Here is a 17205-nt window from a genome sequence, read left to right on the forward strand (position 1 = left end):
AATTGCTGAGAGTCTCGAGATGTTTCTCCGTCGCTCTGCATACGTCATGTCATTCATCGCTCTGATTGGTTTTAGATCTATCCGACGTCCGTTGGGGACGCCCCTGTGGAAATGAATTGTCTATGGAGCTTTGCCAGACCCTTACTCAGTTACAACTGAGAGTGGTCTGGGTTTTCCCAGGCTATCAAGGTCCACTTTCCTGCAGAGTTTAGCTCAACCTGATCAAACTCTCCTTCCTGTAGCTTTCTAGTAATCTTGAAGACATTAGCCGTTTCTCAATATGCTTTCTTGTCTGTACCGTGTTCTTGTGGACTTGTGAAACGTCATCAGTCGCTGCCCAAGTACTGTTCCAATTCAAAGTTCACATTCTAGCCAAGTCCAGTTCAAATATCCAGATGTGTTCTTGATCCGCCCCTTTTATCGAGGATGCATCGAGAGGTGACTTGTGCGGACTTGAGACAGCCAGGTATCCCAGAATGCATCTCGCATCAACCAGCAAGTGTCAATAGCAGGGGAGAAAGCCTGCGTAATTTAAAAATAGTACTGTATTGACAAAATTTAGTTTTAAAGAGTTTTTCGGGCAAGAATGTAGTTGTTTAAAGCTCAAGTCTGTGGTTTATTTTAGAGTTGTACCGATACCAGTATCGGAAATGCCGCCGATACCAATAAAAATTCTGGCATCGGTATCGGCGAGTACTTCTACCCATTTACCGATCCGATACCATTTTCTTAAACAATACCTAGTTATGCACGCTAGCTTTGCTTAACGCTGCAAATCGGAGATCAATTCTTCTTTGCTGCTCTAAACAGTGGTTCCTTGTGGCAACACAGGAAGTTGTGCTGTTGCCACAAGCAACCACTGTTTAGAGCGGTGAAGAAGAAATGAGAACGCGCGCTGGCAGTATTTCAGACTGGACCAACCAGCCAGTAAAACGGCGACATGTCTCATATGCCACAAGTATTAGCAACTTCAACACAAGTAACTTAATAAAGCATTTGAAGACGCGTCACCCCACAGAACACGATGGTTAGAGGCAAGAGCAGAGAAGGATGAGCTGCGCCAGAATCAACAATCTCTGGAAGCTTCAAAAGTCAAAATAAAATAAAAGTTTTCAAAAGACAGCCAACGAACGATAAATATAACCGACAAAATTATCGAGTTTATTGTTCTGGATGACCAGCCGCTGTCAGTCGTTGAAAACGTTGGATTTCATTTGGAGCCCCGGTACAGTTTGCCTGGTCGCAAATACATCTCTGAAACTGCGCTCCCTAAGCTATTCGAGACAGTGCGTGAACACATTTCATGTAAACTAAAAGATGTGAAAACAATCAGCTTTACTACCGACATCTTTATTTGGTTTATTTGTACTCTATTACTCAAGTCTCTTATTTCACTACATTGTGGCTGCACTTTAGTTTAAAGAACTACTTAGATTGAGTATAAGTTACAATTACTGTTGCACTTTTCTTTTGTACTTTTGTATTTCAAAACTGAAATGCCATTTATTTAACAAAATTGTTTCTGGACTTTTAAGTTATAAAGAGATTATTTCTTATATTATTCATATATAATTTTTTAGATTCCTAGATTTATTTGTTGCACTGTTTTTTTATACAGTTATATTGTAAAACTAAAATATCTTTTTGCAGTATTAGATGTGTGGCTGCATTTTAAGTTCTTTTTCACTTAATGAAAAATAACTTAATAAATAATAATAAATACATTTTCACAAAATAAATAATATATTGCTGTGAAATGTATGTCAGATAATAAAAATACTCTAGTTCACTGTATGTATTTGTTCATGTTTTATTAAGGGATAACTCTGAAGCACACCATAAAATAATTATATCAATTCATACAGGGCTAGTATGAATTGCAGCTGTATAGATACACACCCAGGTTGATATCAGATCAGTACTCGGTATCGGCCAATACCCTGAGTCCAAGTATCGGAATCGGTATCGGGAAGGAAAAAAGGGTATCAGAACATCTGTAGTTTATTTCTAAAGATAGTGCCTATTTGAAAATGTGTTCTGACGTTTTCGGAGTTGTGAGATCCAAGTGATCACTGGGCGCTCAGCGCTCATGTAGGCTACCCCGCCTGGAACAAACTCCACTCGGCTAGTCCTTCTGAAGTTCAAAATATTTTATATTATAATAGCCTTAGTCTACATGAACAGTGAGGAGAACAAGTATTTGATACACTGCAGATTTTGCAGGTTTACAAAGCATGTAGAAGTCTGTCATTTTTATCATAGGTTCTCTTCAACTGTGAGTGACAGAATCTAAAACAAAAATCCAGAAAATCACATTGTATAATTTGTAAGTAATTAATTCGCATTTTATTGCATGACATAAGTATTTGATACATCAGAAAAGCAGTACTTAATATTTGGTACAGAAACATTTGTTTGCAGTTACAGAGATCATACATTTCCTGTAGTTCTTGACCAGGTTTGCACACACTGCAGCAGGGATTTTTTGCCCACTCCTCCATACAGACCTTCTCCAGATCCTTCAGGTTTCGGGGCTGTCGCTGGGCAATACAGACTTTCAGCTCCCTCCAAAGATTTTCTATTGGGTTCAGGTCTGGAGACTAGGCCACTCCAGGACCTTGAGATGTGTTTCGGGTCGTTGTCATGCTGGAAGACCCAGCCAAGACCCATCTTCAATGCTCTTACTGAGGGAAGGCAGTTGTTGGCCAAGATCTCGCGCTACATGGCCCCATCCATCTTCCCCTCAATACGGTGCAGTCGTCCGGTCCCCTTTGCAGAAAAGCCTCCCCAAAGAATGTTGTTTCCACCTCCATGCTTCACGGTTGGGATGGTGTTCTTGGGGTTGTACTCATCCTTCCTCCTCCAAACATGGCGAGGGGAGTTTAGACCAAAAAGCTCTATTTTTGTCTCATCAGACCACATGACCTTCTCCCATTCCTCCTCTGGATCATCCAGATGGTCATTGGCAAACTTCAGACGGGCCTGGACATGCGCTGCAGGATTTAAATCCATGACGCCGTAGTGTGTTACTAATGGTTTTCTTTGAGACTGTGGTCCCTGCTCTCTTCAGGTCGTTGACCAGGTCCTGCCGTGTCGTTCTGGCCTGATCCCTCACCTTCCTCATGATCATTGATGCCCCACGAGGTGAGATCTTGCATGGTGCCCCAGACCGAGGGAGATTGACTGTCATCTTGAACATCTTCCATTTTCTAATAATTGCACCAACAGTTGTTGCCTTCTCACCAAGCTGCTCGCCTATTGTCCTGTAGCCCATCCTTGTGCAGGTCTACAATTTTATCCCTGATGTCCTTACACAGCTCTCTGGTCTTGGCAATTGTGGAGAGGTTGGAGTCTATTTGATTGAGTGTGTGGACGGGTGTCTTTTATACAGGTAACGAGTTACATAAAGAGATAAACCGGAGTAGCCAGAGCGAGCTGAGTGACACTGTCAAGAATGCTGCTGTTCCATTTGCAGAATTGAGTCGAACTTGAAAAGTCCGAACTACCAAGGGATGCAAGTCAGAAGTTTGCGTACATGGTATTGAGAAACGGCCATTGATTAGCTTGATCAGGTGTGCTTTATTAGGTTTAGAGCTAAACTCTGTAAGAAACTGTGGATCTTGAGGGCAAGAGTTGAGGTGTAGGTGAGGTGAACTCCAGGTGTAGACTATAAAGGAGAGGAATGGTAGAAGAATGGGGTAGGCTAGATCTGGAAGAAAGAACCAGAATTATTGTTCATCCTTGGTCATTGCAGAGATGCAATGGTTTGCCTCCGTTTCCACACAAGAACAGGAGAGAGGAAAAAATAGGATTTAGCCGGCATTGGGGCTGGAGGTGAGTGATGTTGGTATTAAATTATGAATGCAATGTATGATAACAATGCAGTACAGGGCAAAGTTCTGCAAATCAGCATGATGTCCAAGAACACAACAGACACTGGGGAATCACCTTTTCTATTTATTCCTACCTATATCTGTTCCTTTCTGTCAGGAAATGGGGCATTACCTTATCAAGGGATGTCCAATTCTGTTTCTGGACCACCATATATCTGTAGAGTTTTCTTCAAATCAAATTAAATGTGCTTGAACAAACTATGAAGATCCACCAGGATTATTGGCAATTTCAAAGCAGTTTGGAACCCCTTGGCCTTATCTAATACAAATGAAGGGGTGTGCTATGTCTTAGGATGTAGACACAGGATGTTCTGGTGTTTACTTAAAACAAAACTAGATGGTATAAAACTAAGAACAATAATTAAGGAAGATAGCCTAGATGCTGTTATGAGTTGTAATTTTTGAAAAAACATTTTTGGTAATGGCACTATCCTGCCCCTGACTGGCCTCTGAATCCTGAGACCCTTGAAGGTGCCAAGCTAATTTTCCTGGCCTGAAGCACTAATTATTTTGTGGAAATGCACAGAATGGTTCTTGATTAGGCAGTGGCATCATGCCAGTGGAATAGGGGTACCAGAAATCTACCAAGATCTTCAGTTACAAGTAGGCTATTTAAAAACCGATCTGCTGACAGAGCACCATGCAATAACCTTTCTATAAATGGATTTGTGGTTGACGATGAACTCTTGTATAGTATTGTCAGTTGTTCAGAAAGCTATACTGAATGTAGCACTGAGAGTGCAGAAGCCATAGCTTATCAGTGTAAAGATGCTATATTTCCAGTTGCCCCCAACCAAACATATCACACCGCGTATCCAATATATAGACTCATCAAACTCTGAACGTGATTTCACCAAGTACAACATGTTCTTGGATCAACATTAGATTTTGCCAACCAGATTTGAGGAACATAGTTTGTCAAGTTAAGGCTTACAACCAGGTAAATACTGATACTGACATTGCTGTTATTCACCTATAATTCCTATCTATCCTATCTGATTTTAAGCATAAGTTGTGTTTAGCTATAGGGATGTTGATCCATGATTTAGGAAGGCATCGCGTTTCCGTTTCTTATTCCAACGTTCAGATTAGCTTCAAGTCTTTATTGCAATCAATAAAACTGCTTTATTGGCAAATTAGGTAAGTGTGATAACGGCATTAAAATATAAATACAACATTAAAAAGTCCACCATAATTGATGGTTTTGTGTGAATGTACAGTGAACAGAATGTTCGAACAAATGAAGTAACTGTGCATAATTCCTAAATTTCCTGAATTCCTAATGGACTGTAAGTCATATTAAATAGAAAAGATTGAGACAACTATTCATCAGCATGCATTGATTAATCTATGTTGTAGCAAAAAAAAATAAAAAATGCGACCAAATCATGTGTTGGTGCGTCCAACTGAGAAAGTTGGTAGCACCGGTGGAAAAGTTAGTCTGGAGCCCTGCTAATGTAGGCCTATACTGACGGTAACAAAGTTGCGCTGTTGAGGCTCGTGCAGTTATTGATAACATATTATACAGTTAATCTTAAGTTTCTTGAAACATCACACAACCAGAGTGCTGTTTTCCTGAATACCATCACGATTGAAACCGAGACACTGTTTTTATAAGTCCAATAAACAGTTCAAATTAGGTCAGTTACATTTTAAACGCAATGACTGTTTTTGTTCTGTTTCAGCAGCGAAAATACTAATAGTTCCAAACAAAATCACAGCAGAACCGTAGCGCATCTCACAGGATCACTCACCCATGTTACATTACTGAATGATTCAGCGTTTTGAACGAATCGGTTGAGTCAAAGATTCAATTGCCTCTCGTGGCAACACATGATTTAAAGCAGCGTTTGCAAAGTGGTGCATTGAGGTCTGTTGCTTCACCTTTCTCATTACTTTTGTAGGCAAAGTAATGCCATATTTCACTCCTACTGCTCTCTTTATTTATTAATTTCGGGCGTGTAGAATGAGCTTCATCGGTTTGACCGGTTTGATCCATCGTGTTCCTCCGTTGTCACCGTTTGCCGGTTTCGTGTCAGTTTGGGTAGCGCACTGCCGGCTAGCGTTGATCTTCGAAGTGGCAGCGCATCTAATACCGAATTGAGCAAAATTATTATTGTTATAATAACATTGTACCGTTTGAAATATAATATATAGGCCTACCGTTATTTTTGCAGTACCGGTATACCGCTATATAGTCTTCATGAGCCATACAGTAATTTTGTGTGATGAACAAATCAAAATGTAAATTGGTTTTCTCTAATCTTCAGAACAAAAAGCTCTTCTATTTCTAATGATTCATTACCTTTGGATTACTTCCGCGCTGATGTCTTAGCATGATGCTGTGACAGTACTACTACATAGTTGACAGCATAGTTCGGAGAGTGTATGTTTGATATTATTATTAGTAGTAGCCTAGTAGTATTTTAAACATCCATATTATACCAGTAAACAGCGATTTTATTAGTAATTGACTTATATATGCTTCTTCTGAAATAGATTTTTTTTTCTTTATGCAGGTCTTTGGGCAAATCAGCTATAATGTTCCTACTGATATGTAGTGGATAAGTGTGGTGAGCATTTAATTTCATCCTATTTAATTTTATTTACAAATGTGTGCTGTTTTGGTAATCACATGGACATTTGTCTTACAGAGTTTGAGAGCTAGCCCTTGGAGGAGAACACGAGGATGGCTCAAAAATGGAATGCATTCCAGCAAGCACAGATTCTTTCTAACCAGAGACCAGAAATGTCTGTGGGAACTATGGAATGTAATGGAATTCCAGTGGAATCGGAGGAGAACTTTGCACATGAGATAGAACAATTAATTGAGGAGGAGAACTTTTCAAGCATGATGGATTTGGAAGACATTGCTGAATCGGACATGAAAGACTTTGAGTCTGGTTCTCTGCAGGACTCATGCTGTGAATCATCTTGGCAAGATGTAATGAATTCAGGTGACCTTGAACAAGAAAAGTCAGGGGATAAAGGAGAATATAATGGTAACATGACACCCTTTTCCTTGCCTAACTCAGTAGAAGTTGAGTCCACATCGGAAGCACATTCTGACGAGGCAGTATTAGAAGCTGCTTTTGAGACAGATGCCGGTCTTGTGGAGTATTCCGATATTAGTAGCTGTTCTGACATGGAAGCAAATCTTGATTGCAATTTGAATTCATCCATTGAAGTTAACATTAGCAACCAAGCTGGTCCGTCTTTAGAGGAAGGAGACCAAAATTCAAGTAATGCAATGGACTTTTCTTCTGCTGAGGTCTGCCATAGTACTGTGAAAGCAGATATGAGTGCAATAAATCTACAGCAGGACACTGGACCTCCAGTGACCATGGGTGAGAGCAAAGCTGATGTAAACCATACTTGTAGTGAGGACTCATTTATCTCAAATTCTGAGGTTCCGTGTACAGAAGTACAAAGTGTGGATAATATGAATGGTGTAATGCTTTTTTCAAAAGATGGGCAAACTGAGGAAAAGGACATTATTTCTTGTGATTTGGATTGCAACGCATCGTTGTTTGATCCAAAAAACAAAGAACTTGATATCTCTCACGGTGGTTCCACTTCAAATCATGCAAATATTAAGACTTCCTCCACTTCTAATGAAGATGAAAACAATTGCCTAATTATAGATTCACTAAGCCAATCGCAAAGGACAACCCCAGATGCTGAAAATCCATCATCAAAATCTGAGCTTGAAGAGACATTTGTCATTTCTGGCATTAGAAAATATCCACGTGGTGACTACCAATTGGACAGAATGAACCCAGATCCTGAAAATACATCTCCAAAACCTGAATTTCAAGAGACGACTGGGATATCTGGCCATGGAAAAGATTCACGTGGTGGCTGTCAATTAGAAAGCAACCAACCATATCCTAAAAAAACATCTTCAAAACTGGGTTATGGAGATTCTTCTCGGCTGGAAGGACAGAAATGCTTCACATCTGATGATGAGCAAGTTGAGCGGAGTAGTTTTGGATTCCTTGAGTCCTGTTTTGGTTTAAAAAGTGCCACACAGAACATTGAGGAACTGAAACACCTGGAAAGTGCACATGTAAACCAAGACGATGAGTGTAGTCCGTTTAATCGCACAGAACCGCCAGTTCTTCTAAAAACTGCTTTTGAATCTAATAATCAGATGGATGAAGGATCTGATGCACCAAAAGATCAACTACTGCTCAGTGTTGACCAGACATCCAGAACCTCCTTATATCCTGGACAGCACAAATGTCTGACTGACAATGGCACCATTGCAAGCAAAGATTCTTTATCATATTTCAAGACCCACAAGAGAAAACTGCAACCTGTTGTTCTCCTTAAGACGACTGAGAAAAAAACTTGTGATGGAAAAAACTACCATTGCTTTGAGTGCCAGGGGTCAACACAAAGTATAGATGAGCTTATCGAGCACTACCACAGCACACATTCTCTCCATAATCTCAGTAGATCTCAGTATTGTCCCACTTGTGAATGCCACTTCACTGGTGGTCCATTGACACAACAACACTTCTGTGGGGAAGTCAAGCTTAATGACAAGTTAAAATCATCACCATCATATACTAAAGGGCTAACCGAGGAGAAGGCAAAGTTCATTTGTAGGTACTGTAGGAAGTCCTTTGTTCGACAAGCTTATTATGAAGATCATGAGCTGAAGCACATAGTTGTCACGCATCATAGATGTGATTGTTGTGGATTGTACTTTCCTAGTGCTCACAAATGTCAAAAACACAAGCGTAAAGTAGCTTGCACACCCTTGATACTAGACCCTTCTGTACAGAGTGCAGAACATTCAAAATCAACCCTCAGAAAGCTAGACATAGTTGAAACAGCTGTCTCCAACAAAGAACTTCGTGATTGCTTCGTGAAACTAATGGATGTGTACAAGACAAGCCAATCGCCTGAAAAAATTCATTGTCAAGTTTGTGGAAAGACTTTCAGGCTTAGAGCACAACTAAAAGCACACCTTAGATCACACTCTGACGAGAAGCCCTTCAAGTGTGACAACTGTGGAAAAGCATTCAAATATACCTGGAATCTTAACAAACATAAAAGAGAGCAGTGTTCTCAAAAGATTGTCTCTCGTGAAAAATCTTCAGTTCCAGATAGCAAGTTTCCAAAGTTTAAATGCCCCATCTGTTCTCGCAGTTTCAAGTACTCCTACAATCGGACACGCCATTTGCGTGAACAGTGTATCAAAGAATACACAAAAAAAAGCAAAGGAAAGATTGGTGCAAAGTATCGATGCCCTTTGTGTAAGGATATGTTTACCATGGCCAGCAACCGCAATAGACACATCAAGCAAACTTGTGTTAAGCTTAAACTGTATACAGCCAAAGGAAACGTAAAGAAAAGAAAAGCGTTAGAGCAAGTTATCAGTACCAAAAATGAGGACAAAGAATCACCATTGACTATGCCTGTACAAAAAGCATTGCAGTACAAATGCACTTTTTGTCCATCTGTGTATTCTAGCAAGTCTGGATACTACGGCCATCTAGGAAAGCATAAATTGCTTTTAAATGCCAAAAAGGCAATCAAACACAAACATGGTAATGGTGTCAATTTGAAAAGTTCAAGCCCTGCCAGTCAAAAGCCAACAAGCAAAGAATCTGCTAACAAGGATGCAAGCCTTCCTTTCTCTTGTCGCTTCTGTGGAAAAGTCTTTACTTTACCGGACTCGTTAAAAAAGCACTTACGACTTCATAAAGGAAACAAACCTTTTCGCTGTTTAGACTGTGGTAAAAACTTTGCCAGGCATGGACACCTAATGACTCACAAAAATGTGCATAAGCGGAATGTACAGTGCTTAGTCTGCTGGGAAGTTCTACCATCTATTGGAGATTTGTTAAAACACAGACAGTCCCATCCAAAAAAAGGCATGCTTAAGTGCCCTGATTGCCCGATGCAGTTCAAGTTTCCAGTTTTTCTGCTTCGACATGTGGCTGTGCATGAGAGAAGACGTAAACTTAAGGAACTTTTCCCTCCCAAGGACCAAGCTAGAACTCTTTTCCCTCCCAAGGACCAAGCTAGAACTCTTTCCCCTCCCAAGGACCAAGCTAGAACTCTAAAGGTAGAAAGAATTTACAAAGAGGAGTTCAAATGTGCTCTCTGCCAAGAAGCCTTTGCTGACTCAAAGGCACTTAGTGAGCATTGTTTAACTCATATGCCTGGACCTTCTGCATCCAAATGTCAGTTCTGCAAACACCAATTCTCGAGTCATGCTGGGCTGATTCGTCACATCCGCATTCACACTGGTGAAAAGCCTTTTCCGTGTCTAACTTGTGGCAGACACTTTAACAGAAAGGAATATCTAAAAATACATCAGGAAAAATGTACAGTGGAGCAGTCAGTAAAGACGTCAAATGCTGAAGAAATACAGGCAGAAAGTAGTGTAGACACTGCACTAAGCAAGACCAACAAACTCTATAATTGCTCATACTGCCCACATTCATTTCGATTTCCCAACAACTTGAAACTTCATGAAAGAGCCCACTTGGCAAAGACTGTTTTCCCTTGTTCAAAGTGTGGGAAGTTTTACAGGAAAAGAAAATTTAAGGATCACGACGCCATCTGCAATGGAGACAAGTTAAAACCTGCTTGCAGAAAATGTGGGAGAATTTTTGCAAGAAAAAACTACAGAAATGGTCACGAAAAGCAGTGCAAGGGCAAGCTACCAACTGAAAACAAAACTAGTACAAAGGAGAAGGGCAGGTTTGAGCAGCAATGTCCAGAATGCTTTAAATGTTTTAGAACAAGAAGTTTTCTCCAGAAACATCTCTCTCTTCATTTAAAGAAAACCCCATATGCGTGCATACATTGTGGACAGAATTTTGACAATCAGGATCGATACTTGCAACACGAGACTTTTTGTGATGGTTTATGGTCTAAGGAACGTAGATTGGAAAGTTTAAAAGGATCTGAAAGAATTAAATCGATGTTTGCTGAAATAAAAAATCAGAAAGAGGTCACTGTGGTTCCTGAAGAAAATGGTGAGGCACTGAAGTGCAAATTTTGCACTAAATCGTTTTTGAGAGCCAGAAATCTAAGACATCACATCCTCACTCATACAGAGGTCAAGCCTTATCGGTGCAAGACTTGTGAAAGTTGTTTCTCACGCTACGATCATTTAAAACTGCACCAAGCCCGCTGCAGAGGAAAACGACGACTTGAGGTGCGAGTTGTAAAGATGAGTCTCGATAGCTTGAACACAAGTTCCCAAAGCAAAACACAGGAAGGTGACCCATTGCAATGCACAGTTTGCTTTAAGCGGTTGTCCACCCAGAGTGATCTGAAACGCCATATGGCCATGCTCCACATTACCGATAAACCTTTTCCTTGCAAAAGATGTGGCAAAAAATACAGTTCTAAAAAGACTTTGAGCAGGCACAACCTCACCATCAGATGCAAGAAGATTTCAAAGGAAAGTGTGCCATCTGCCACAAACAATGTTCAAAAGCAGCCATGCAGGGAAACTTCCAAACTTCTGCAACGTATACAAGTGCATTACATGAATAAATTTAAATACCAATGCGAGTATTGCCCTCGACGCTTTAAATTATCAGGACAACTGAAGGTTCATTTACGTCTTCATACAGGAGAAAAACCATATGGCTGTGCTAACTGTGGAGAGCATTTCATCAGAACAGACTATTTGAAACGGCACTTGGTTAAATGCAACGGAAAGGGGGAACACCAAGAAAAAGTCCTTTGTGACAAGTGTGGTGACCTGTTTACCCGGGATGCACTGTCTGTACACCAGAAGACCTGTGTTGTCAGCTCAAAATCAACTGGATCTTCTCAAGAGGTAAACAAGGGCCCCACTAAGATAAAAGGTTTTTCCTGTGCTAACTGTAGTGACCGTTTTTTATTGTTCTCGCAGCTCCAGCAGCATTTTTTAGCAAAGCATAGATCTGATCAGCCACAAGAGTCATTTAATGAACAACAGGAATTGATATCAAATCACCTGCCAATCATAAAGCAAGAGCCAGTTGATGAGGGGTATGGGCAGAACCAAGAAAGCAGCAGTCAGATAAGGGAGCGACGTGCATGTTCAAACAGAGACCTTAGTAAGCCTCTTAAATGCCCTCAGTGCAACATGCGGTTTTCCAGGAGCACTGGACTAGGTATGCATATGCGCATACATAATGGTGTATACCCCCTTTCTTGCACAAAATGCCATGTTGGTTTTTGGACCAAAAAGAGAATGGAGAAACACAGAAGAAAATGTAAGGGTCACACAATTATATCAAATAATGAATCTGCCCTGGAAAATGCAGGTGAATTAGATTGTGGTCTAAATGACACTGTGTTAATATTTAACAAGGGTTCAAATACAACAGGAACCGGAGTACTGCAGACTAAATTCTCATGTAAAGATCAAGACCAGGAAAATGATGCAGAAAAAGGAGATTCTGTTCACAAGTATCAGTGTTCTGAGTGTGATCAAAGTTTTACAGATGGGCTGAGACTCATAAGTCATTTAGAGGAGCATGGCCGTGAAGATCAAGAGCGCAAATCAGATATCCACAGATGTCATGTGTGCAGTAAAGTCTTTGCTCAAGCTGGTATACTGCAAAGGCATATGAAAATCCAACATCAGGAAAAAATGGATAATACTTGTGAAATTTGCCTTAAGAAGTTTCGTTTTCCTTCTGACCTGGACATCCATAGGTCTTGTCATGACCCCAGTCGTCCCTTTGTCTGTAACCGTTGTCAGATGCGGTTTTGGACTGCTAAATCCCTGACCATTCACCAAAGGATGGCTCATTTACATGCACACCTGCCCAGCTCAAAAGAACCTAGTGTGAAAGCAAGAACAGAGCACCCTGAAGTATATAGGTGTGAACCATGTGACAAAACCTATACTGTAAAAAAGTCATACACAAAGCACTGCAGAGTAAAACATGGATTGGATTCAGTCAAATCCCTCACTGATGGATTGAAAAAATCCTCTGCCAGTGTAAGTCAGGAGTCAGATAAGGAAGAGTCTGACAGAAATTTTGAAGATGATGACAGCGACAATGACTCTGATTCCGCACCATACTTTCCTTGTCATGTTTGTGGTAAAACATTCTTAACATCAGAAAATCTCGAGGATCATCAAAGATGTCATCTTGGTGAAAAGCCCTTTGAGTGTGAGGAATGTGGGAAGTGCTTTTTTCAGCTAGCGAACCTGCAACAACATCAGCGCTGCCACAAGTCTGAGTTTCAGTGTCAAATGTGTGGTAAAGGTTTTGTCTCGCTCTTCACCCTGCGCAAACACAAGCAAACACATATCAGAAAGAGCGCTCACCGCTGTACCAAATGTCACCTGAGCTTCACTCGCCCAACGGAACTAGCTGAGCACATGGTTACCCACCGCGATGAAAACTTTCCCTGTGACCTTTGTGATGAAACCTTTTCCTGTAAAACAAGTCGGGCAGAGCATCGTAAGATGCACACAGAGCAAGAAGAGGAGCTTCCACCATTAATTCCACCCCAACAGCCTCAAACAAAGCAAGGGACTTCAGCCATCTCCAGTAAAAGCCTTTCATCAAGTAACATTGAGCAGTACAAGTATCGCTGTGGAATTTGTCAAGTAAGATTTCCAGATCCAGAACAGCTCTCAGAACATGGCTGCAATCCAGCAAAAGAGAGACCATACTCATGTCCAGAATGTAACAAGTATTTCTTACATGGTTCCCATCTAAAAAAGCATCAGCTCAGCCATCAGTTGTCAGGACCATGTTCTTATCAGTGCAATCATTGCAGCATGAGTTTCACCCACCGCCACCTTTTTCTCACGCATTTACGAAGCCATGGGAATGAAAAGGCTTCCAAGGACAGTAACTTTCCTACCAGTGAAAAGACTTTACGAGTAGAAACTGTGAAGCGTGACAAAATTTACCAGTGTCCCATATGTCCTGAGAGTTTTTACCAAGCATTGGACCTCGCAAATCACCTTTCTGTTCATTCTCATATGTGCAGCGTTTGTAATATGACTTTTCCCTCTAAGAAAGACCTTGATGTACATGAACGATGCCATTTGACTGCTGCTACACAATATGAATGCACCGAATGCGGAGACAACTTTCTTGGAAGTGATGCTTTCCGCAAACACCACTGTAGTAATCGAAATGTGACGTTCTTAGACAAGCGCCATTCAGAGTCATCGGTCTCTTCCTCTAAGAAGCAAAGTTCAGGGACTCCATTTCAAGCAGGTGAGGAAGAAGAGGAGGTTGATGTTGGAGAAGACTTCATTATTTGCCCTATCTGTAAAAGACGGTTCTCCTCTAATAGCAGTTTAATGGAACACCATAAAAAGCATCATGAGGATCCGCGTCCTTTCAAGTGCTTGGTTTGTGATAAAGGTTTTACGAAGAAACGGTACCTTACACAGCATCAGCAGATACACAATGAACGGCCTTACAAGTGTGATGCGTGCTCAGAATCCTTTAAAACGGAACCAAATCTCATATCTCACCGCAGAATGCATGATGCGAAAAGGCAGCACCAGTGCCCAATATGCTGCAGAACCTACCTTACAGCAAACGATCTGGCAAAACATAAACGGAAACATGCTGAACATCAAAGTCTGAATCAGGACAACGAGTTCCGGTGTGATATGTGCTATAAATCCTTCGCATTGTTTGATCAGTTGCAAAAGCACCAGGAAACCCATGTAGGACAAGTGGTCTATGAATGCACAGAATGTGACAAAGCCTTTGCTTTTCTAAATCTTTTGGAGGACCATCAGCTGACTCATGCTGCTGCTTCTGCAGAATCTCTTCAGTCCCAATCACCAATACATTTCCCCTTCCAAAGCCCAATGCATGAATAAAGGTCGAATTATTGATGACTCCGTTTCCTGCAATGCAGGTTATTCAAACTCATTCAGTTTTCTGAACATTATTTGTTAAGATAAACTGTACATAGAATCCATTGTTCTTTTTACTTGGCCTAACTGCTTTTATCCACTTTGAAATATGGCGTGGGTGTTTTACCGTAGTTCTGAATCGGTCTGTTAATGTTCATACAATCTACTCTGTTCTACAGTTCTGTGAACTGCTGACTAAATTCTCTTTGTACAGTACTCAGACTGATGTGTGTGTATATTAAAATGCAATCTAGATGATGTATGGAACTATAGGTATATATGTATGCATGAATGAAGTAGTTGGAGATGTTAATGTTACACAGTGCAGTTCACAAGGATGTATAGTTGAAAATCCTGCATCATTCCTTCATTGTTGAAGTAATTTTTGACCTTGCTATATTTACTAGGCATATGTGTTTTAAACATAATTTTGAAAGTTAGAGGAAATTTGTAGATTTAATTGTTAATATTTCTTAGTAATGTAATTTTTTTTTTTTTTTTTTTACAGTCCATGTGTTTGTAAACATTTAAGGTCAAGTTAAGGGTTCATCACATAGTTGTTATATAAGATGTGAATGCCTTGAGTTAAAATTATGTATTTTATGTTTCATTAAAACCCAGCGTTATCTTTTTGAGAATAGTCTAACTTCAATGGCTTTGCTCGACAACAAAAAAAGAGAAAACCTCTTCAGGCTTGACAAATATTCTATACCCTTTCTGTTTAAACTACATTAGTGATAACGTATATATGGCTATAAAACCTGATGTATAGTTTTACTTTTGTATTATATGTTGAGAATTTCTTCAACTAGTAAACATTTACATCTACTTTGCTGTTATGAGAAATTTCTTTCACTTTTGGAATGACTTGAGGTAACTAGTCACAATGAGCTGTTTTGTATCCATTTAAATTAGGCTTCACTAAGAAAGTCGAACTCGTAATAAAATCAAAATTCTTTGATTTAGTGTGAATTTTATTTTGAGTATAAACAATTGTTATAGGTATTCTCTTACTGTCAAAGGGATAACTACAAGGCTATCTATATATTTATTTATATATATATATATATATATATATATATATATATATATATATATATATATATATATATGATTGGAAGTCACAGTCAGGTGTGTTTCATATACTCATCCATATTTGCCTGAAACCAACTTAGATAGCAGATAGTTCCAAAGCGGGATTTACCACATGTATTAACAAAAAGAGCTAATTTTTCTTACCCAGATTTAAGAATTAGTCATGTCAAAATTAAAGCATCTATACTAATATTTTATATTCTGAGAACATGGTCTGTCTTCCTGGCCTGTAGCTTTTTATTAATCAGCCTTTACTATTACCAATCATGTTTAGCCATTGGAGTAGGAATCTCAGCATCACTCAGTTAATTATAGAGTTGTTTAGCCTTTCACATTTCACTAATCCATTATATTTTAATTCTGAATCTAATTAAAATATCTACAGGTCAAGAGCTTCCTAACTTGGTTCTTTTAGAACTTGAATCTGTCTTATAACGTTTGACAAGTATGCTCAGATTCAGACTGTGTGGTGGTTGGTATTACATAAGCATTAAAAGTGAAACCTGCATCATCAGTAACTTTAGTTTTGCCTTTCATCTATTTTTTATTGAATTGACTCAGAAAATGTCTCATCTTTTAATGTCCTCTTCGAAACAGAAGTAGCTATATATTGCTGCATTATTATTTCACTGGTTTCAAGTCAACATTTTTTTTTAAATATAAAACCATCACAGAACCATCAACAGTTATCAATTAAATAATATCAAATTGAAGGTGGTTGTTCTGTTTTGGAACAAGTTAGCTATTTTCTAGCGGGTATGGTCATCTACTTGCTGGCTTTTTGCTGATCCAAGTTGGTCTACTGGCATGTATCAGTTAGAAACCAGCTACTTTGTTCCAAAACACAGCTACTGATTTAATCTGGGAATAGTTTAAAAGAAAATATTTTAGCCATGCTGCTTCCTTTCAGCCGACTTTGGTCATATTGCCCATCTCTAATTCATTCATTCCCTATGTGACTTGCAAAGGCACATTCGCTCCCAGCGCTTGCATTTCAGCTCTGAGCTCGATTGCTAAGTAAAACACACCCTCTCATTACCATACAAAGAAATGTGGAAATAAATGAAAGTGGAAATAAATAAATAAATAAATGCATAAAATTGGTATTCCATATCTTCAATGTTTTTTAATAAAAACCACACTAAGCAGCATACATTAAATCAGAAATGTGTCTCTGTCCAAAGTTTGATGATGATAATAGACATTTATTTATAATATAACTAGCCTATATTGTAGCCCTACCTTCCATATCACCCAGGCCTATAAATAATACTGCTCAATGGTGTTTATTTTGTAATATAGCTTAATTGGGGTAGGTGTAGGTCTATTTCTGTAGGGAGGCCACACCGG

The 17205-nt window shown here is 39.5% G+C and overlaps 1 protein-coding gene across 2 annotated transcripts in view; it reads left to right on the forward strand.

Moving 5' to 3' along the window:
* znf1035 (zinc finger protein 1035) overlaps window positions 1-17205 on the forward strand; it is a 37976-nt gene that overhangs the window by 14354 nt on the left and 6417 nt on the right. The window contains exons 3-4 of one of the 2 annotated variants that reach the window (XM_079624836.1): window positions 6413-6466; window positions 6548-15714. The exons of the other annotated variant lie outside the window; for it this stretch is intronic. Of the exons in view, the coding sequence (XP_079480962.1) occupies window positions 6583-14724 (8142 nt within the window). The 5' untranslated portion in view covers window positions 6413-6466; window positions 6548-6582 and the 3' untranslated portion in view covers window positions 14725-15714. Of the gene's footprint in view, window positions 1-6412; window positions 6467-6547; window positions 15715-17205 lie in introns of those variants that run through there. 2 annotated transcript variants of the gene reach the window in all.

This window comes from Phoxinus phoxinus, assembly GCF_949152265.1.
Source record: "Phoxinus phoxinus genome assembly, chromosome: 10".
NCBI lineage: Eukaryota > Metazoa > Chordata > Actinopteri > Cypriniformes > Leuciscidae > Phoxinus > Phoxinus phoxinus.